Below are 22793 nucleotides of genomic sequence, written 5' to 3'. Positions count from 1 at the left end.
GAAATGTAACATGTAATGGTAACATTAGTACCGATGTTAATTCAGAACAAACGGGTAATACAATATTAATTATGCGCACATCTTGGGCATATAATTGTCAATAACATGTGGTTGTCTAATGAAATGTGACCATTTAAAACTAGTATGAACATAAAAAGTTAAAGTATAAGATTTTTGACAGTTTATTGTAAACTTTTGTTTAAATAATTGCTATTTTAATACGGAATATGTTGTTTAATAGCTTTAAAGATTTAACAAGCGTAGGTTACAGTGTGTATATACCACGTGATAAATTACGTCATATATGCTACGTCGGAAGGCATCATTTTCCATATAATGAAGATTTAAATCAAAGATAACTTTTCTTGAAAAACACATTTTTAAATCAAACAAATGGCAGTCTATGCCTCTTAAAGAGACCCACATTTGTTTGATCATCGAAATTTGATAAAGGCATTATTTACATCAAACACTTCGACAAACATGTTTCCAAAGTCATGTTTTGACAGTGCTCCGTCAGACGGCCGTATTGGGAAAAGGTTTGACGAAGTGTTTAAAGAAACTAAAATCTCAATCAAACTCTGGTAAAAGACCGAAGGCAGTGCTCCATAAGCGGTGCAGACTGCGCTAGTTTTCATTTAAAATGGTGAAGAAATAGTGAAGTTATCTTTGTTTAAAGTATTTTTTTTCAAACCAAAATATTGCCTTCCGACGTAGCATTAATGACACATTTTATCACGTGGTATACACACACTGATGTTAGTTAAAGTGTTTGTCAAAATATATACCATGATTAATTGTGTTTATGACAGTTATGACCTATATTCAGAGTATCTATTCTCGTTCGTTTTGTGTATAAGAGAGTCGAGAGTCCGAAGAGTCCGGGAGAATCCGTTTTGGACTTTAGGTTTGGGTAAAGCCATAGAGGACGTTATATTGTATCTAGAATGATATTATTATATTAAGAAGGAACATTTGATGTAAAGTTTTAACACTTGAACAATTGTTGGTTTAATGAGTTAGAGCTCTGCTGGTTTGACACTAAGAGTTCTAGAGGCTTCTGAAGAGTTATGTGACATTAAGTAACAATTTCTAAGCTTTAATGACCCCTTACAGTATATATAGGACGAAATTTTCATTAGTGTACTAGACATTCAACAACATTATAAAAATTTCGTTTCTTATAAAACAATTGGTTTAACGTAACCACTACTTATAAGGTGAAGTTACACAATCCTGTGTAAGAGTTATACAATGCAGTAACAATTTACACAATAGAAAAGAACATCAGGTAGATCAATCATGTTCAATATTTTGGTAAACACACAAACCATTCAGCTGCGTTATCACCAAAGATGAAATTTAGCATTAAGGTCTGATATTGTATATCAATGCTTTGATTCACTTACATGTTTTATAAAAGAGAAAAAAAATACAAGTAACACCAGGAAGTCACCGAAATCGTGCAAAAGAACTTGTGAAATTCGACCACAGGGACTGAATTATCATTTCATTATAGAGAATTTTAAATATTAAAATATATATATCGATATATTAACCGGAATTATTTTTATATAACAAAATAAAACAAAATATGGGTAGTGAAAATCGTCATCGAAATAACGGGGTTCTTGCAATCTTTAAAGTCCAATTTCTTCATAAAAACTCTTTTTAACATTTTCGTCTATTTAAAAAACAAACTCTTTCAAATGATACAAAATAATTTGGGGGTCATCTGACATCTAAAAATTTGTGGGTCAGATTTCTTTTAAAGTGTAATAACACGACATGTATTGTCCAAATTAAAAAAAAACAACCTTATTACAAGGGAATATTTACTTACCTTTTGCTTTAATACAGCACGTACTGACACTGAAAACAATTAAGAACTTAAACATCTAGATATATCAAAATATAATTGTGGCATCATCGGCGAAAATGTGTCCTGTGGGGCATTTACATTTGCATCATAATCTGTTTTAATACCAATGATTGGATAACGATAGAACACTTTTAATAATAAAAATATGAACTGGCTTTTCATTTTAGAATTGGAAATGCTTAAATATAGCACTAATGACATGCTTATGAGTACACATGCCACTTTACTTGTGCAGGAATCTTTTTCGCAAACCATGTCCGTCACACACTTTTACATTATTAAATAAATATAACAAAAAATAAGTGAAATGTGAAAATTAGTAACAACATTTATGAAAACTAATTTCATTTGTTTTAGTACATGATTTAGATGAAAAATAGGTTTTAGCGGAAATATCAACCAGTCGTTACCTCTGTTTGGCAAACTTTAAACTGACCACTATTAGACCAACAACAACAAAACCAAATGCCAAGACGCCAACCGTAGTGACAGATACTATGTATCGACTTTTATATTTCTTAAGTTCTTCATATACACTTTGTCCATTCGTGACTTCTGTGTAGGGAGTGTTTGTTGATGTTTGAGTTGTAATAATCGTTGAGTCATTTGATGTGCCCGTTTCTACAATAGAACCGAATGAACATGTTTGATCGCAAAGCATCACATTTGCATTAAACATTAAAAACACGTTTGTTATATTTAATATTTAGCAATTGTAAATTATTCTTGATTTATGTAAGGAATTGAATAGTATATTGCTTAAGTAATAGTACCGTCAATAAAATGAAAATATTCAGACATATTTCCTTAATAGAAATGAAGATAAATAAATGACTTTGAATACAGCAGATCAAGAAGATTAAGAAGAATATTGACGTTTATATGTCATATGAGTAGTCAAAAGATACCTATATTGCAACTTGGTCCTTGCCAGCCGTAAGAACACTTTGAGTTCGGACACAAACCGCTGAATGGATCACAGGACACATTGTCATAGCAGTGGCATATCTGACTACAGTTTTGTCCAAAGTGTCCAAAACCACACACTAAACAACGAAGAATACACACCTTAATAACGATTGTTACCATTTTGTTTACGTTTGGAAGATGAAACCCCATTTTTACAACTGATATCAAATAATACGAATGAAAGGTATGTGTACTCAATACGCACAAAGAAACAATATACGCCAGTTATTTATCTCGACCAGTGGAGTGTAAGAACACTAAGCGCCACTCTTTTTCAAAGGATTGTTGAAGTCTGGTCAATTCCCCACCAGATTAAGAAAAGTAATCCCTTTTTCGGGCGTGGTGTATAGATATCATATTCTGGAGTTCTTTTAAATCAATATGTTGCGAATGCACTTCTTTTCGTGCATACATACGCATATGTTTTGTCTGCCAACCGCCCCTTAGACAGTTTGCATTATGTGAAAAAACAACAACATCCTGTTTATTTCAGTAGTATGGATAGTCACGATGAACATTATCAGTAAAAAAGGAATGTATATAATGAAAGATAGAATGTATAAACATGCCGTTTATATAAAGCATCCTTAGATAATCACAACAACATACATTATCTAGTCAAAAAACATTATCAGCATGGTAAGAGCACAACCTTCACTACAGCTGTCTCCCTGCCATCCCGTTTCACATAAGTGATTGGAACATATGCCATCTGTGTAATTGCACGATGCGCTGTCGTAGCAATGGCATAAATTACTGCAGCTTTGCCCAAATGTACCATCGGCACATTCTGAAATTTGGTGTAAAGGAAGACATAGTATATTGCTATCGTAATAGTACCGCCAATAAAATGAAAATATTCAAACAGGTTTAATTGATAAAACAATTCAAATAATTTAATATTTTCACTGTTGAAATATGAAATCTAACAACCTTGACTTTAGCAGACCAATAAGAAAAATATTGGCGTTTATATGTCATATGAGTAGCCAAAAGATACCTATATTGCAACTTGGTCCTTGCCAGCCGTAAGAACACTTCGAATTCGGACACAGACCGCTGAATGGAACACAGGACGCATTGTCATAGCAGTGGCATATCTGGCTACAATTTTGTCCAAAGTGTCCAAAACCACATACTAAACAACGAAGAATACACATCTAAACAAACGATTGTTACCAATTTGTTTAAGTTTTGAAGGGAAAACCTGAATTTGTTACAACTGATATCAACTAATACGAATGAAAGGTATGTGTACTCAATCCGCACAAGTGAACAATCTATGCCAGTTATTTATCTCGACCAGTCGAGTGTAAGAACACTAAGGGTCACTCTTTTCAAAGAATTGTTGAAGCCCGGACGATTCCCGACCAGATTAAGAAATAATCCCTTTCTCAGGCGTGGTGTATAGATATCATGTTCTGGAGTTATTTTGAATCAATGTTGTTAATGCACTTCTTTTCGTGCATACATACGCATATTCTGTGTCTGCACAGCGCCACCTTGTGCCTATTTGAAAAAAAAATCTTGTTTTTTCAGTAGTATGGGTAGTCACGATGATCATTTTCAGTAAAAGGTGAATGTATATAATGGGACATAGAATGTATAAACATGCCGTTTATATAAAGCATCCTTATTTTATCACAACAACATACATTTTCTAGTGAACAAACATTATCAGCAAGGTAAGAGCACAACCTTCACTACAACTGTCTCCCTGCCATCCCGTTTCACATAAGTGATTGGAACATATGCCATTTGTGTGATTGCACGATGCGCTGTCGTAGCAATGGCATGAATTACTGCAGCTTTGCCCAAATCTACCATCGTCACATTCTAAAATTTGAGGTAATAGAAGACTTATTTTAGATTAAAATATATGTAAATTACTAGTTGTATCTATCTTTAGCTTCAACAATCCTCTATACACGTAAAGTTCACCCGTTCTATAAGTGCGAATATTCCAGCGGTTTTTACAATATTCTTTGTTTGATTTTAAACTTTATTTCCGTTGCTAAAATGGAGAGGTCGTTTAACGTTACTTGTACGTGTACGCGATGACTTCATTGTGAGTTTTGTGTTAGAAAGATACTCGAATGTGAGGAATTTATAAAACAGGGTTAAAGTGTGTCTCGTGGAGGGCGCATCAACAACTTTTCATCTACATGACACAGAATTGAGTAAAATTAAGTTAGCGTAAATACACGTTGTAACAGCGTTAATGAAAAAGAACATAATCTTGTGGAAATATTTTAATTACCCTACAAGTACATATTATCCAACAGCAATGTTTGTTTTTAGGGATATTTTAGCTGGATACACTAATGGAAATAATATAAGCGTGTTTCAATTTCTCTAGCGTTGCCAAATACATACACGATCTTTGTTGTTCTAAGAACGTGATGTCTAACGTTTGTTGCAAACAAATTTCTAACTGCAAACACATAATTAACCAGACAACGTCAAGTTAAGTAATGAAAAAGACATAAAACTGAAATTTTGATAGTTATAGATGACAATAAAGTCATTGTGTTTGTTTTTATTTCCATCTTGTGATTACGGCCAACCAATCTTATTGTTATATGAAAAATGACTTTTTTTCTAGCGTTGTTTAATGTAAAATACATTAGGATTTTTGTTCAATATATGGTGTTTGGGTCGTGTAAACCTAGAAATCAGTATTATTTAGACTGCAAATCGGTCAGTAATCTGTAGGAAATGTAGGTAATTTAGTGGTATCTAACCTATATGAAACACACAAAAACAGCAATTAAAGAAAAGACAATAATCTTCAATATCAATTAATCGTGCAGAACCAAAGCTGATTATGAATGTAAACGTTGAAATTACCTTTATCACAGCTATCACCCAACCAGCCCGGCGCACACATTCCATGCGTACAAAGTCCATTGATGGGGTCGCACGGTCCAGATAGGTAGCAATGACATGTTTGGCTACAGTTTTGTCCAAAATGTGGTGATTTGCATTCTAGTGGGTTAAAAAGAAATCACTAAATAATTTCTCGGTACCTTTTGACTTTACCAAAAAAGGAAAAAGTCTATAAAAAAGTTGAGAATAAAGAAATAAAAAATAATTGAAAAAAGTTATCCGATTTCTTGTGTTATTTTTTGGTAAATGATTATTTAAGATAAAAGAGATTAAAAGTACCTATGTCGCATGTATTTCCTTGCCATCCGGGGGCACACTCTCCAGCTATACACTTGCCATCGATCGAGTCACATACTCCGTTGTCATAGCAATTGCATGTCGAAGCACAGTCTACCCCGAATTCGTCACCAGAACATTCTGTTGTGAATCATTGTACGTTCAGTTGGTACCAATTCAACAAGATTAATATACAATTATTTACATGTATGATTCTTCAAAACAAAGTTACGGATTATGCAAGTTCATTTAAGGAGTGAATTGAGGGGTTGATGTCATTATCGGGGTATGCGCGCAATTGGGCTTGTCAAAGTTTGTGGAGTCCGAAGGTGTATATCTTCACCAATAGTTCATTATTTTATTCAATAATTGTTTGAAAAATCCTTCATTTCATTTAAGAAAAACTTTCAGTCATACTTTCTTACTGTAAATACAACGACCATACTAAAATCGGAAACATTTTTTTCAAATGACGCCACATTAACGCGGGAAAAGATCAACCACTTGACATCACTTTTAAACGTAAAATTGAAACACTTATGGCAACAATACTTTTAAAATATAATAAATCAACACTTTTTCAAATGTTGGTTTATATTTTACGGGACCTGCTGACACAATACAAACAATAACAAGATCAACAATTTTCATGTATATTGTTATGCGATGAATTGCGATCCGAACATATCCGAAGATGTTGCGTTCATCGATTGATAAAAGCAATTGCTGAAAGGCAGTTCATTTAAGGAATGGAATTTGAGGTGTAAATATTCATCTACACTCATGTCCCAAATACATGATAAAAAGAGCATGAGGGTGATAAAGATTCACTGTAGTGTATCGCGATAGTTCACTGTCTGTAAATACCTTGTTTGGATGAAATAAAATAACATACATACTATATCTAATTTGATTTAATTTAGATTGTTGAAAGCAACTTTTCAAACGACCGAATTCGTTATCTGTTTTTATAAGCTGTTGAGCATATTGCACACATTTGCATTTATATATAAGTCATTAAACTGATAAATGTGAACGCTTTGTGATACCCGTCGCGGGTCAGACGGGTAGCAACTATATTATCGAAGTTGTTAGTTTGTAGAGAAGATAGTCAGGTATCTTATATATTTACCTGTACTGCACGAGTCCCCTTTCCATCCAGCAAAGCATCCAGGTGTAGCACACTTCCCAGTAACGCTGTCACACGGTTGTTCATCCTTGCATTGACACATGCTTGCGCACTTATCCCCGAAGAAACCCTTCTCACAATCTAAATAAAATACATAACCCCTTATCATTTCAAATTGAAACCCTCAGAGTGTTCTATGTTCTTATTGCAACAGGAAATATTCCTTGATATAGATGGATGTCAATTATAAGGATGACAAACTATTATTTAAGTAAGTCTTTCCAATTTACGGGGACAGACCAAGTACTTTAACATTTAACAAATATCCTGTTTCAAGGTGCAAGTATCAAGTCCCCGAAAAGCAAACACGTGACACATCGCTACAAAATATTGCAAAAGCATGTAACCATCGTAATAAATGTTGGGGCGACCGCCTCGCCACGGTCAGTAAACATTTGTAATGAACTCACTGGGAATTAAAACCGAAACTCGAAATTGTCAAGACTTTATCGATGTGTGTAACATTAATAAAGATTGTACTGTCTAAGAATAGAGCTATTAACTTAAATAAAATGATTTTTAAATATCAACATTTGGATAAAGTAAAGGGAATTTAATGTCAATCGGTTAATATTACTTCGAGTTGTTTGCGTTGATTCGATATCTTTCGAAACCAAGAGTCAAGTGCGTTGTATCTTAGCGCGGTGACATTAGTCCAAATATCAACTAATTTACGTAGTCATTCTTATGTTTAATAAAATAATAAATATAAAGCATTTTTGAAATTACAAAAACAAAAGTATAATACATTTTATTTATAAGAATTCATACATACCATGCAGTAGTTGATGTGCACATGTTCATTATGTGATTAGCAAAAATATCGTGAAAGACAGACATTTATCCATACGATTAAATACTGCAATAATTTAACTTAGGTATAGACTCGGAATGACCTGAAACAAACACAATATATTAATACATAAAGTTGTGTTTAAGTTATGATGACAACACTTATGTAAGAGTTGCTTAACATGCTTTTACCGGTATTAAACACTGCCACCTCACATATTGCCATAACCGATGGCAAAGGTCGTCTGAAAACGAGGTACTGTAAAACACGGTTTACTCCAAGGTCCCACATAACACCGTTGTATGGATCAGAGGCATTTATCAATCCAAAATCTTCCCACGTAGAGAAGTTTTGGTTAACAAAGTGTGAAGTGTTGCTGATTGACACAAGAAGATTGCTACTCTGTCCGGGTGTATCTGTAATTAACGAAATACCCAATAGGCATGCATTTTTGTCCAAGCGTTTAGAACTAATTTCGTTAGGTAGTAAAGTTGGTTATCTGTTTTAACATTTTGCTATTTATTAAGCATATGAGTCATGTGTACAGATATTTTAAGCATTGATACTTTTGACAAATATAATATTAAAAATGAAGTACATACCATAATCACGTCCAAAAATACGTAAGGTTCGCATCATCGCTTTTGTGCCGAAGTCAATCTGGAGCCAGGGTGATTCGATCCCGACTGTTGCGCTACATGCTAGGCATAGTGTTGAGTCCGGAACAACCGTAGCATGAAGTGTCATATTGTTAATAACATTGGAAGCATAACACGTTTCGTACGTACTTGATTGGTAAACTGCTATCTTGTCGTTTTTGGCGATTATGTCTTTTTCTAAGGCTGTTAACATGATAATATTGTATACTTGATTTCGTGTGTAAGGTTTGTTAAATACATTGTTATATTTGAGAAAAAATACACACCACTCAGGGTCATTATAAGGACCAGCCAGTCAGCCTCCGAAAGTGAACATGGACCGAGCCGTCAGGATCGAGGGCTGACAAGTTGGTTCTTATAATGCCATTATGTCCGAAGTGATGTATTATATTTCTAAAATTTTACCAAACAGTCTATATTACCATTTTATTTTTATTTAGCGCGCTTGATGTGTTTTACTGAACAAAGAAAATATTATTTACTTAGGACGTTATTTTCGCCGTAGTGAGAATCGCCTGCCTCACTTAACAGCTTTTTGACGTCAGTGGTCCATATAATATTTTTGGCGAGGTCGAGACCAGCCAAATTTGATATAGACCGCTGACGTCATAATACTGGATGTTTTTTAAATACATTTATATACGGACCGATCGACTTTTAATATAGAAATTATTGACACAACTATGTAATTTATATTATGTATAACAAGGTTTCCATGATGCTACAGACGACAGTCTTCAACAAGGGAGGTATTTACAATGTGGTGACCATAAAAAGGGGTTCCATACGGGCATTTTATCTTCGCCCGTGGGCAAGACAAGAACATCTAGCATGGTTAAATTATTGGATCTACTTATCTGAGGTGGGAGGATATATAGACTAAAAATGAGCGCATTTTGTCATACATGACAGTGTAGATTGATGTTTTTTTGAATAATTGCAGAGTAGAAGTTTATTGAATATTGATATGCATTAAATATATATACCAATCTTGGCTGTTTTAGATGTATGACATTTTTCTAAAAATATTCTTCTTACCTGAAGAAACGGTTATTATCCACAGAAGGCAAGTGCAAATGAAAAAAACGTTCCCCAGTGAAAACTAAAAAAAACAACAACAACAACAAACCTTTATATTCACTTGTTCGTGTTTTGAATAGCTCAACATAAATGACCTTGGTTTCATTTTTCTTAAACCACCATCAATATGATATTCAGTGATCATTATATTACTCTATTTATTTGAAACTTTATTATTGTGTATGTTAAAGTGTCTGAATGGGTATTTTAATGTTTTATCTACTTATTTAAAAATAAATATTGTACTTACATGTTCTGCTTTCATTTTTTAAAACTTTATCCAGTATCTTTACGAAGCAATAAGATGGATGTTCTGATGTATATGACGGATAATTTAGTAAGATAGTATCTTTCTTTTGATAGCGGATTACTTAAAAGTTTCTCAAGTTTTGTTGTTATCTATTGGTTAACCTGTCTGATTGATAGCGATAATACAACACGTCGGTTTGGTTAAGCATGACTGTGTGTGCGGCTTGGAAAATTAATGTTAACAAATACAAATCAACTTAACAAGGTCTAGTACATTTAGTGTTACCTTTGCAACAACACCACATCTTAATATGTGAAATAAGTATCCATTTGAGATCCACGGCAAATTTCAAACTTTTAAATGTTTGAATGTTTTTGAAATTAACGTTTTGTTTCACAAGTATGATAGCAAGGTGTTGTTATGATGCATGTATGCTTCTTTTTTAAATGCTTCGATTAGTGACATGTATGTTTAAAATAACATGTCTTTGTTGAGATTAATGGAATTTAAACAAGGCTTTGTTTAAAGAATCGTTCAGTAGCACGCGTGTCTTTTATAAAAAGGAATCGTTAAGCAGCATGCGAGTCTATTAAAACAAGGTGATGTTCAGTAGCATGCGTGTCTATTATAAAAAGGAATCGTTCAGAAGCATGCGTGTCTATTACAACAAGGACTCGTTCAGCAGCGTGTCTATTATAACGAGGAATCGCTTAGCAGCATGTGTGTCTATTATAACGAGGAATCGTCCAGCAGCATGCGTGTCTATTTTAACGAGTAATCGTTTAGCAGCATGCGTGTCTATTATAACAAGGAATCGTTCAGGAGCATGCATGTCTATTATAACGCGGACTCGTTTAGCACAATGTGTGTCTATTACAACGAGGAATCGTTTAGCAGCATGTGTGTCTATTATAACGAGGAATCGTCCAGGAGCATGCATGTCTATTATAACGCGGACTCGTTTAGCACAATGTGTGTCTATTACAACGAGGAATCGTTTAGCAGCATGCGTGTCTATTATAACAAGGAATCGTTCAGGAGCATGCATGTCTATTATAACGCGGACTCGTTTAGCACAATGTGTGTCTATTACAACGAGGAATCGATTAGCACAATGTGTGTCTATTACAACGAGGAATCGTTTAGCAGCATGTGTGTCTATTATAACGAGGAATCGTCCAGGAGCATGCATGTCTATTTTAACGAGGAATTGTTTAGCAGCATGCGTGTCTATTATAAAAAGGAATCGTTAAGACGCATGCATGTCTATTATAACGAGGAATCGTTCAGCAGCATGCGTGTCTATTATAACGAGGAATCGTTTAGCAGCATGCGTGTCAATTATAACGAGGAATTATTTTGCAGCATGCGTGTCTATTATAACGAGGAATCGTTTAGCAGCATGCGTGTCTATTATAACAAGGACTCGTTCAGCATCATGCGTGTCTATTATAACGAGGAATCGTTTAGCAGAATGTGTATCTATTATAACAAGGAATCGTTCTGGAGCATGCGTGTCTATTATAACGATAAATCGTTCAGCAGCACGCGTGTCTGTTATAGCGATGAATCGTTTTGCAGCATGCGTGTCTATTATAACGAGGAATCGTTCAGCAGCATGCGTTTCTATTATGAAGAGGAATCGTTTAGCAGCATGTGTGTCTATTACAACAAGGAATCGTTCAGCAGCATGCATGTCTATTACAACAAGGAATTGTTAAGCAGCGTGCGTGTCTTTTTTAACGAGAAATCGTTCATCAGCATGCATGTTTATTACAACAAGGAATTGCTTAGCAGCTTGCATGTCTATTACAACAAGGAATTGTTTAGCAGCATGCGTGTTTATTTTAATGAGAAATCGTTCAGGAGCATGCATGTCTATTATGACAAGGAATCGTTCAGGAGCATGCGTGTCTATTACAACAAGGAATCGTTAAGGAACATGCGTGTCTATTACATCAATGATTTGTTCAGCAGCATGCGTGTCTGTTATAATTCTGGTTACAGCTTAATGTAACCAGCGTTATCGCGGCACACAGTCGTTTTTACAATACCTGTCAAAACTACGGAACCACTCTAGAATCTATCCGATGACGTCAGCGTTTACCTTGTTACTTCCCTTTTTATTCTACGACTTTCGAGAAGGTAGCCCATACATTTGTTTCCTCAAATTTGTTTTTAATTTTATAAGGTCTTCATCGCCTCTGTTTTTTTTTCAAAAATAATTGTCTCATCACTTGTTCCAACACCTTAATTAGAGCTGATTGAGCGTAATTTTTATTTTTTTCGGCGATTTCAACGGATCTGGATAGGTCCTTTTTTCGTATCGTGCCTCGCCATGGCCATCATAGTCAATTTTTAAATGATTGCTTGGCTCTGTTTATTTTTTGTCACATACCAGTTTCTGCTAAATTGGGTTGAAGATTAATTATTCCTCGTTTCCTTTCATATATTTTCAATGCATCGTGTGAATTTGCAGAAATGGGCCCCTCCTTGAAAGCATGTGTCCAGCAGCACACGCCAGTGCCCAGCGGCAGTCCCATGTGTGGCAGCATCGAGGAAGTATCGAGCCCAAGCACAACCGCCAGTACCAGCGTATGCAACCCATCTTGTGGTCTACGGCACTACACGCCATTAAAGTTCAGTACCAACAGAGGAGCCGCCACTACTCGCGGCACCCGGTCAAGTAGTATCAGCACCGGCAGCGGAGCCGCTCCTACTCGCGGCACCCGGCCAAGTAGAATCGTCAATATGGTTAGGGTTGAATGGACTTAGTCAGCCACAAACCGGTAATCCTGTGCCTATGTTATCGGAATCACTTGTTATGTCGGTACATGCAAATAGGAAGTTCAAAATTGTTGCCATTCAGTTTGTTTACCTTGGTCAGCTTGTAACTCCTGAACGGAATGATTCACCCAACAATCACATTGACCCCTTCTGGCGAATTTCCATTTAAGCCTACCTCTAGGCGCAAAATAAACTTTATCGAGGTCTGGATTGACGTATTCTTTGTTTACTCTAGTGTTTATTTGGTTGGCCATCCTGAAAAACTCAGAATCTTCTAAAAAACGCAAGTTTATTAAGAACATCATCGAAAAGAAGAAAATATTGTTGATTGAAATATGACGAACAGTATCGGTATCGTCAAGCCATGAATCCCACCCGCTCCTGGGAGGAAGTAGACCAATAATTGTGGCTTCATTTTATCTCGTCATCTCCCAATTTCGGTGCCCCCAACAATCTAGTGGGGTAATGTTATGACTTTAACACAGCAACTTGATTCCGACCTAGATGCAGATTTGCCCATGTGTGTCTCAAATACTTCAATTAAAGGCTCTGTCCGTCCGTCACCCGACCTCATCCGCGTCAGGTCGCCGCTTCGGTGGATGGTCCGTGTTCCTGCTGTCCCCTATGGGACATGGGAAGTTCCCCAATGGTCCTTTTAGAATTTGAGAAACTCTTGGATCGGTATCCAATTAAGTCTGTTGCTAAAATGCTTCTAGACGGGTTGCAGAAGGATTTAGATTGAATTATACCGGGCCAAGATTAGAAATGGAATGCAAAAGCTTATTGACGGCTAAAACTCATTTTTCGTAAACTCTTAGCACAATAAACAAAGACATTTCATTAACTCGTATGGCCGGTACTTTCACGGAACCGCCTTTAGCTAGTTTTCGTACTTCCCCAATAGGCGTTGTTGCCAAGTCTAGTGGGGGGGGGGGGTTCGCTTAATTACGCACTTGTCTTGTCTTACCCCGAGGGTAAAAGCGTAAACGATGGGAGTGGCCATAGTCTTTGTTCGGTTAAATATACTTCGTTTGACACCGTAGCAGATATTAAATCTTGGAAAAGGTGCATTATTGGTAAAGCGTGACCTTAAATTAGCATTTAGATTATTAATAATTTATCCAAGCGACTTTCACTTGATTGGTTTGAAACTCGGGGAAAACTTTTATAACAACAAATGTTTACGTTTCGGCTGCAGCTACGCCCCTTCAAAAAATCAACATTCTTACATTGGGCAGTATCTGATGCTTCTGGTTTAAACACAATTGATCAATATTTGGAGGACTTAATTTTCGCTGAACCTGCGAATTCCTACCATTTCCACTCAAATTTTAATGGTAAGGTCAGAATCTCAGAATAAATTAGGCATTTGAGTGAATCTTTACAATGGTGGACTGATAGAGTAGGGGCAGCAGGCTTAGGCGCAGCCTGTTTCTTGCGAGGTCAATGGCCCGCATCATGGAAATACACACATTTGTTAAAAGATTCGGCTTTCCTAGAGCTAGTCCCGGTCTTATTGGCTGTTTATTTATGGAGAAATAAAAAACAAATAAAAAACTTGTCATGTGGTCAGACAATCATGGCCTAGTGCATATTCGTAATAAGCAAACTGCTAAATCGAAACCAGTAATGCACCACCTCAGCCCTTTTATATTGTGTATACAAACAACATCACGTTCAAAGCTCGCCACATATCCACCAAACCTAATGTAATATGTGATTTTATTTCTCGTAAGTGCTTGGACAAAGTCCTGCGAAATGCGTCAGAGGCGAACCAGTCCCCAGATCCAATCCCCCAGGCGTTCTTGTCAGTGATTTACTCGACGAATCTGATAGATTGTTAAATGTCTCCAGTTATCAACACAAAATTGTCATACACGCAAGGCATAAGTGCATTCTCACAGCTCCGGTGCGCATAAGCTTATGGAACACTGGTCCCCTCCCTTAGATTACATAGTTCTATTCATTTCCTTTTTATCATTACAGAGCCGTTCCTACAGCACGACCCGCTTATACACAGCTTCCATTAGTTACCAATGCAAACTCTTCGGTGTTATCGACCCATCGTCAAGTTAAATAGAATTAAAGTTACTACACGGGATAAAAAGGCAGTGCATCCGCAAGGACTCTCGCTTACCTTTAACGCCTAAGATTATATGTTCCGTGTTAGGTGTACGTCCAGTTATTTGCAGAAATGCATATGAACAAACTTTTCTCCACTGGCTATATCGTCGACTATTCTGTTTTTTGCGGGTTGGGAAAATGGAAATTCACAAGGCAAAATCACAGTGAATCGAACTACAGGCTTCTAGTGGTCCAATATACCCCGTTACAGCAATAACCAAATATGTAAGTATTTGAGTATTCGAGGGCCCCCTATTATGTAATTTCAATGGCTCCCAAGTTACCAGGTTCTAATTCTCGGCAGTGCTTAAAAATATCTCTTGCACTTTGGCCTTAATTACGCCTGCTTTAGCTCTCATAGCTTCCGAATGGGGGCTGAAACTTCTGCAGACATAAAAGGGAATCCTTTGGATGAAATTAAGCTCGCCGGTAGGTGGCGCTCTGACTCTGTCCGCACCTTCACACGCCCTTATATGGTTTCCGTTCCTAAAATACTATAAACATGCTGGTTTGCCGCTGTATACAAGGGTCACTCATGAATGTAATTATGTTTTTAATTCATTTCAGTTTGGATGTTTGATCTTTGTTAAAGATAGGGTCTCCCCTGTGGAGCTAACGATATCGGCGAATAAAAATCCGTTCAAATAGGCAACTTGATCAGGATATAGTTAAATATGTCCATCTGAACATGCCCGGTACTATCATTATTTGGTCTTAGCTATTGCTAAGAATGTCATGGCGCCATAGTACAAATTTATCTGTCATGGACAAGGCAAGGAAATGAATAAATAGCTATGCAGCACGACTAGTTTTGAACCTGGGGGGCAGGTACAACAAGTATAGTGACATAAAGCGAGGCGCTCATCGTCTGTTTTCTGATATGAAACATTTCCGAATTAGGTAACAGTCTTTTTCCTTAATAACATCTCGACTGGACTTGGTTGTTTTACTACATGTGGCCGAACTGTATACTCAAAATAACAAATTTCTAGCCCAGTCCAGGGCCTGTTTGGTATGGCCCCAGGATGTATACATACTTAATATGGTGTTACATTTGGAGTAAGCCTCAGGTCGCTACAAGAATGTGGATTCTGGAAAAAATCAAATGGTGTTCGCAGCTGGGCGAACTCTTCTTTATTAATTCATGGCATACATGGGACTTTTTGTAAATCGCCCTCCAAAAAACCCCACTAATATTAATAAATAAGGAGTTCATTATTGGGGTATGAGTTCTTGTCGTTTCGTGTTGTTGTTTTTTGGCGGTGAACCTTGCTTCAGGTAGATTCAATTGACGCGGTGGCGATTTTCATTTAGTCAATACTTAAAATATTAAATACGCCTATGCCGTTCAGTACCGCTGTTACCAGTGTCTTTCAGCCGATGGTGTTTAGTGTACAATACGGTGCGTGTTTATGGTGACGCTTGAAAGGGTCTATAATGGTGACCCTTGGACTTGATAGGTACGACATGTTTTCAACCACCGTGTGTCCCGCCATTAACATTAGCTGTGCAAGTTTAATGCCATCTTTCAAAATTAAATTAAATAAATCTTTGGACATAACGTGTTCCTTTTTGTTTACTTTTAAGACTTGGTACTCCAAAAACATTCCTGCGAACTCATGTTGCTAAATGTACGCGGGACCCGTCTTTTTATACGTTCTGCAGCCTGCGTCTCTTTTATAAAAAGGCTTCGCCTAGAAACATGTATGTCAGTTGAAACATAGCTTGGTTCTGCATCATGTTTATCTGTTTAAGCAAGGATTCATTCGTTACTTACATGTGCGTCATTTTATAACACAGTTTTGTTGAGTTCCGTGTATGTGTACTATATCAGAGCTTCGTTTAGTAACGTGTTTTCTCTTTCTATTATATCAAGGCTTCGTTTAATATGACACTTTCAGCTATTTCACGATCTGGAATTACTCAAAACATTAAAAAAAACATGTTTCCCAAATGCTAGTTTTGAATTTTTAGTTAAGGTTTGTTGGAGAATGGTCGATGTTTAAGAATAATCTTATAACATTTCAGGTCTTAAGGAAATTAACAAGTGTTTATAAAAGTTTCACAAGTGCTAGAACTGTCTAGAATCTTGGAGTTAATTAAAAGTTGTAAAGTCAGTATAGTAGTGGGTGCTGTCCATGGGATTTAACCTTCTTCAATACAGTATGCCGGGCGGTAAAGGGTGTCATTAAGGTGTTCGCCCAGATCGTTAGCAGGACGATAGAATTGAGATCGGATGTGGCAACATGCAAAGCAGCATTTTATCGAATAGAAGGCATGAATTCATTTGAAAATTATATTTTCATACTTTTCAATAATCTAGGTAGTATGTCACCTTAGAGACGGCCAATGTATTTTCTTGCTGTTAAATCGGATGGGTAAATGCAAGCGGATATAGCCCCGGAAGAAGTCGATTATATATTGATAACATATGAATTATTCATTTTGTCAATACTGTGGGTAGTCTAGAGTTCCTTCCCCTAACACTATCGTATCGGGTCAGGCAAAGGCCAATAATGGCGGCGCCCAGTGGACGCTATAAGGTTACCATTTATTTACTTTTGTTGATCAAGTTATTATAACAACGGCATTTGAACACTATTTATATGTAGAATATAATGGTACACTCGAATTTCGGTGATCACTTGTCTGGAAAGAAATATTATGACTTGAGTGAAGTTAACGTAATTCGGACGTTGTGTATTTTCGGATGTTTGTCAGTTGGAAATGAATGCCTTATTTGACTTCACCCTGTCTTATTAAGACTGATGGTTAAAATGGGAAATTCAAATGAATAGTGGAAGAAGTAAATATAACTATTACACTGTATTTATTGCATGATTTGACTGTTTGCTTAAAATTAAATGGAGATGTTTTATGTTTTAGATTTTCCAAGTTTCTAGTTCTGATGTCGGAAGACGTTTGCTGCTCACCGACAAACATCAGGCCAAAAATAGCTATGCCCAATGGCCATTAAAGGTTGCCGTTTATTTTACTTTTATTGATTCCATTAATGAAATAACGGTATTTGAACACTTTTTATCTGAAGTAAATAATTACAAAATTGATTTCAGTTATTTCTTGACTAGACAGAAACTTGAGGCATAAAAGCTACAATTCCTATTATCTAGGACAAGTAACAATTCCCCAATCCTAATATATCAGCCTTGGGATAATTTTAACTTTTTGTTAATTGTGAAGGAGGACCATAGGGGTATGGCATTACAACACACCTGTAATCAGTTTTCACTACTATTATTTCATTGACCTGGTTTGGGTTTATGTCTTGTCTGAAGCAATGTCAATACAAAACATTTATTTGTTAAGTGTATTGGTTGCAATGGCCGAGAGGTCAGCTTATCAGACACTGATTCAGAGTGTCCGGAGTTCGATCCCTACCTGAAGTTTTGATGAAAATAGTTCTGGTTATAATCAGTAAATGGTTCTTTATTACATACTCAAATCAGATTTTTAAACTACACATCAGTTTATTGCTAAAAACCTAGTATACAGTTTTGACCATTTAAGCTATCCAAACAATCTGATTTGAGCAATTGCAATCATAAGGATTGTATGAAATATAAAAAAAAATGTAATACATAGGAACAAAATACTTGTTTATATTGTGCATCATTAAAATCTTAACACATGTCTTTTATAATTATCAGACCAAGAGATCACCCTAGGGACCAAATCGCTGAAATTGGATAGTTGGGATAGCTCGTCCGGCCAAATCCAAATATGAGGTAACTATGCTTCAAAGGCTCTTACATAGCTTACCGGTAATGCTGTTACACATTTCTGATCATCGTGACATACATAAATCTGTATGTCTTGCGACTGTGAGTTCATCTAGATACAGAAGAAATCATTGATATAGAACTGTCTAGTGTCGTAATGCACCTTTTACCATATTTTTGAGATTAGATACCACAGGATGATTTAGTGTACTTTTCTTGTTTTATTTTTAGGATACTTAAAAAAAATCTGCTACATTTAGTGAATTTTACCTCCCTATGAACCAGATTTTCAAAGAATTAAAAGCATTACAGATAATACAATAACTTTCCTTTCTCGATTTATTAACATGTTTGGTGTTTGCGGAAATATTTTCACTTGAGGTTTTATTGGCAACAGAAAACTTTTATGCTACACCCACCTGCTCAGCAAATCATATTATGATGATTTATCAGTAAAGGTAATTATGTGAAAAACTATGTTTTTACAGTTCAGATTGTTATGAGGATGAATTAATATTAAATATATGTTTAAGTTTTGAAGCTATTTTGGTTTCAGTTTACTCTTGTCAAGTTCAGAGAGCTCAGTCAGTTATGTTAGACGACCTTCACATCCCATCCAGAAGAACCAAGGGGCAACTGATGTGGCCGAGCAGGCACAAAGACACAGATTCAATCTATTTATCTTACAATGTAAAAATTGTTGTCAATTACAAGCCTTAATCCTTGTTTAGTCTTGTTGTTTGGTGAAGGTAGTCATATCTTCAGTCATCTCCCGTCTGTATGGCCTAGTGGTAAACAATCCACCTGCGGAGCGGGGGATAGTGGGTTCGATCCCTGGCCGCATCATACCAAAAGACTTAAAAGTTGGTACCAGTAGCCTTCTTGCCTGGCGCACGGCATTTAAGGGTAGTGCTTGGAAAAGTGGTGTACTCAATACTGGTTTAACCCAGGAAAGTGGTACCCCGTGTATCTGTGCTTTACACGTAAAATAACCAAGGGGTCTCTTTGAAAAAAAACTTTCTCTTCAGCATGCTGTCCCTTCAGCAAAAACAAAGGACCCCGTTGGAAATAAGTGCTTGCACGTTCACGGGTTATCCTTGACCGAAAAGTCAAAAGAAAAATTTAATACATACATCCTTACAATATAGTAAGCCAAAGCATTTTGTGTTTGTCAAGCTTTGTGTTCAGGTTACCTTATTCTTCCTTTGACCTCAAGATCTCAAATAAGGAGTCATCTTGTGTCCTTCACCAATCTCTCGACCAAGCTAGTCTTGAGCATTTCTAGTTTCAACCTCACAACCATTGGTCTACTGACAGAATGACCAGCATATGCAAAGTAATGCACACCCACTTGTTCAAAGTGGGGCAGAACTATCACAATAAATAGATGCTAACTGTCACTGTCACAAAACACTCGTGTCCTAATTTTATGACATCAGGTTTGGTGATAAGTGGTTGTGTGTTAAGCAAAATTTAGAGAGCAGACGCTATGAATAAATAGTTTGCCATTTCAATGGTCATATCTCTTAGAGTGATAGTCTGATACAATAAATGGATATGGATGGTTAAATGAACTTGTCCAAGATACAATGGCAAACACATTTTGACCTAACTTGTAGATAAGACCTAAATAAATTTGTTTGGTTAGGGTTACATCCTTTTCCGAAATAGGTAGGGTAGGTTTTCTTTTTATTAGGCTTTATTAATGTCATTTTCATCATTAATTAATAGTGTTAAAGTTATCTTTCCTGTATAAGCATTGAGGTTTTAAATACAAAGTCAAAAGCGATTAAACCTTTTTGGTTTTTCATTTTTTTTTCAAACTGACTATAAAACAGTAGTGTCGGCGCCTATTCTGTAGGTAGGGTCGGCTAACCCAAAGCAAATGTATTTTTATATATAGGCCTTAAAATTGGAAAAAGAGCTTCTAGTTTAATTGAGCTGAAAACTTATGCACCAGTCAATTGTAACCACGGGGATTTTACCATCAGTTTGTCCCCCCAGGGCAGGCTTTTACCTGGGGTTGGCTGGACCGAAAGTCAAAGTCCCCGCTATTCCTGACCTGGGGGGGGGGATAACTAGTCACAATTTCGTCTTTTTAATACTTTCAGTACTGTGACATCCATTTTCCACTTTATGTAGGTTGAAAGTTCAAACATGTATGGCGAACTTTATATTCTGTATCTATGGTGAAAGCTTACACACCCAGAAAGAAAACTCTTACGACAAATGGAAATAAACTGACACACTTGTCAATAAGAATGTTTAAATCAGGTGATGTAAGCTATTGAACAGCAAACTTCTTCCAACATCAGAACTGGGAAATCTGAAACATAAAACATTTAATCTTTATGCAACCAAACAAATCATGCAATAAATACAGTGTTAAAATTATATTTACTTGTTCCACTATTCATTTAAAATTCTCATTTTAATCATCAGTCGTAATAACAAAAGGTGAAGTCATATAAGGCATTCATTTCCACTTGACAATCATCCGAAAATACACAACGTCCGAATTACGTAAACTTTACTCAAGTCATAATATTTCTTTACAGACAAGTGATCACCAAAACTCGAGTGTACAGTTATATTCTACATATAAATAGTGTTCAAATGCCGTTGTTATATTAACTTGATCAACAAAAGTAAAATAAATGGTAACCTTATAGCGTCCACTGGGCGCCGACATTATTGGCCTTTGCCTGACGTACTGTATCAGTAAGCAGAGAACCAGACTATACTGTGGGATACATTGTAGCCTGAAAACTATCCAATGCCACATGGGACGGAAACAAATTACTTTTATTTGTTCTAGACTATATGTATACAGTATATAAAAATAGAGTACTCTAGGCTAGAAAATATAATTGGTTTCTGTACCCTGTGTCCAAAGCAGGTTTGCTACATTTTGCGTCAATGACATTTTTGTTAAAGGGGGGTTTATGTATGAATATGTTCTACGATTCATTATTTGTTATATTTTATGATATTTCCGCATACTTTACTCATACTGTACTATTGTAGTGCAAGTGCACTATTTGACCTGTTCACACATGAAGTGCTGACGTCACTGGTCTGTGCGTAGATCTCGGGGAGTTCGAGACCAGCTGCTAGTGAAGCAAGACGTACTGAATAACTGCTTAATAAAAGACCTCACGTGTATATCCCTTAGACTAAATGGTAAGCTAGGTTTGGTCTGTATAATTAATAGGGAATACTTTTATGGTGGCAGCGGTGTTTGATAAAGCCGTTCCAGTGCAATTGTTGCTGAAATTCTGCAACTTTTGTTGGCAAATTTTCCTCGAGAATTTTCCCGCGTTTGAAGCCACATTTTGTCGTCAATATTTGGTCATTGTTAATTTTCTTCTGGTCTCACCAGTTGATTATTTGATTCTACGTCGTAGTCTTCATGGACTGCCACTAACCCGGCCCCTTCTTTTACTTTTGTTTGTTTTTTGAGGCCTTTTCAGCGTCCTTAGCCACTTTTTGAACGGGAAGAGTAGCCGCACAGAAGATAAACAAGGTTGGTGATTGTACAATCAAATTATTTTTCTACTTAGGAGCATTTGTAAGCATGGCCAGTAGTATAGTGCTTGTTAACTTCTTGTCTGTTGAAGACTTGCAGACAGTTCCAAATATTGGCCCAAGGTTAGCATCAACTATTATAGATTTGCGTGAGCATTATTGCAATCACATAATAGAAAGTTTGCAAACAATGCTTCGGCATTAACTGCCGGACTCTGTCATGCAAGAGTTGGAGTTCACCCCACACAGAGACTTGGTAGGCAACGCCGGCCCCCTCCTCAAGGTGTTCAAACAACCCCGACCACCCCTCTTGTTTCAAAAATAGAGACTGATGTAGACGGTGTTGAGAACTTGGTTGCCTCTGCACAAAAGCAGTTGAATGGCCGCATTGATCAACTAACATCATTGCTACGTATTGTCCCACAGCGCTATAAATCTGAACATTTATTGCCAAGCCCCAGTGTTTACAACCTGGGTAGACTGCGAGAAAGCAACAGTGATGAGGATGTCCAGTCAGCATCTGGTATCCCTCGCTCATACAGTAACCGACAGAAAAAGGTACGTATGCATAAAAGCAGTCGGTTACCTCACTCCAAACTCTTGTCCCTTCAACGTCATGATTTATCA

The 22793-nt window shown here is 36.5% G+C and overlaps 1 protein-coding gene and 1 long non-coding RNA gene across 2 annotated transcripts; both read right to left on the bottom strand.

Annotated features, from left to right (window-relative positions):
* Nucleotides 1-1019: 1019 nt before the first annotated feature.
* LOC128225878 (multiple epidermal growth factor-like domains protein 10) lies at nt 1020-8310 on the bottom strand. The gene is made up of 11 exons (XM_052935775.1): nt 8190-8310; nt 7149-7286; nt 6020-6157; nt 5702-5839; nt 4550-4687; nt 3852-3989; nt 3504-3641; nt 2791-2928; nt 2293-2503; nt 1844-1872; nt 1020-1060 (listed from the first exon to the last, which is right to left on the bottom strand). The coding sequence occupies exons 1-11, from the start codon at nt 8287-8289 to the stop codon at nt 1020-1022; spliced, it is 1347 nt and encodes a 448-aa protein (XP_052791735.1). The 5' UTR covers nt 8290-8310.
* A 411-nt stretch (nt 8311-8721) lies between these two features.
* LOC128227528 (uncharacterized) lies at nt 8722-10055 on the bottom strand. Its single transcript, XR_008259825.1, has 3 exons — nt 9988-10055; nt 9696-9759; nt 8722-8840 (listed from the first exon to the last, which is right to left on the bottom strand). It is a non-coding gene; the product is annotated as an uncharacterized LOC128227528 (long non-coding RNA).
* Between the last annotated feature and the right edge of the window lie 12738 nt (nt 10056-22793).

Source organism: Mya arenaria, chromosome 3 (genome assembly GCF_026914265.1).
Source record: "Mya arenaria isolate MELC-2E11 chromosome 3, ASM2691426v1".
NCBI lineage: Eukaryota > Metazoa > Mollusca > Bivalvia > Myida > Myidae > Mya > Mya arenaria.
The sequence above is the reverse complement of the archived record's forward strand: the minus strand, read 5'-3'. Positions and strand labels throughout refer to the sequence as shown.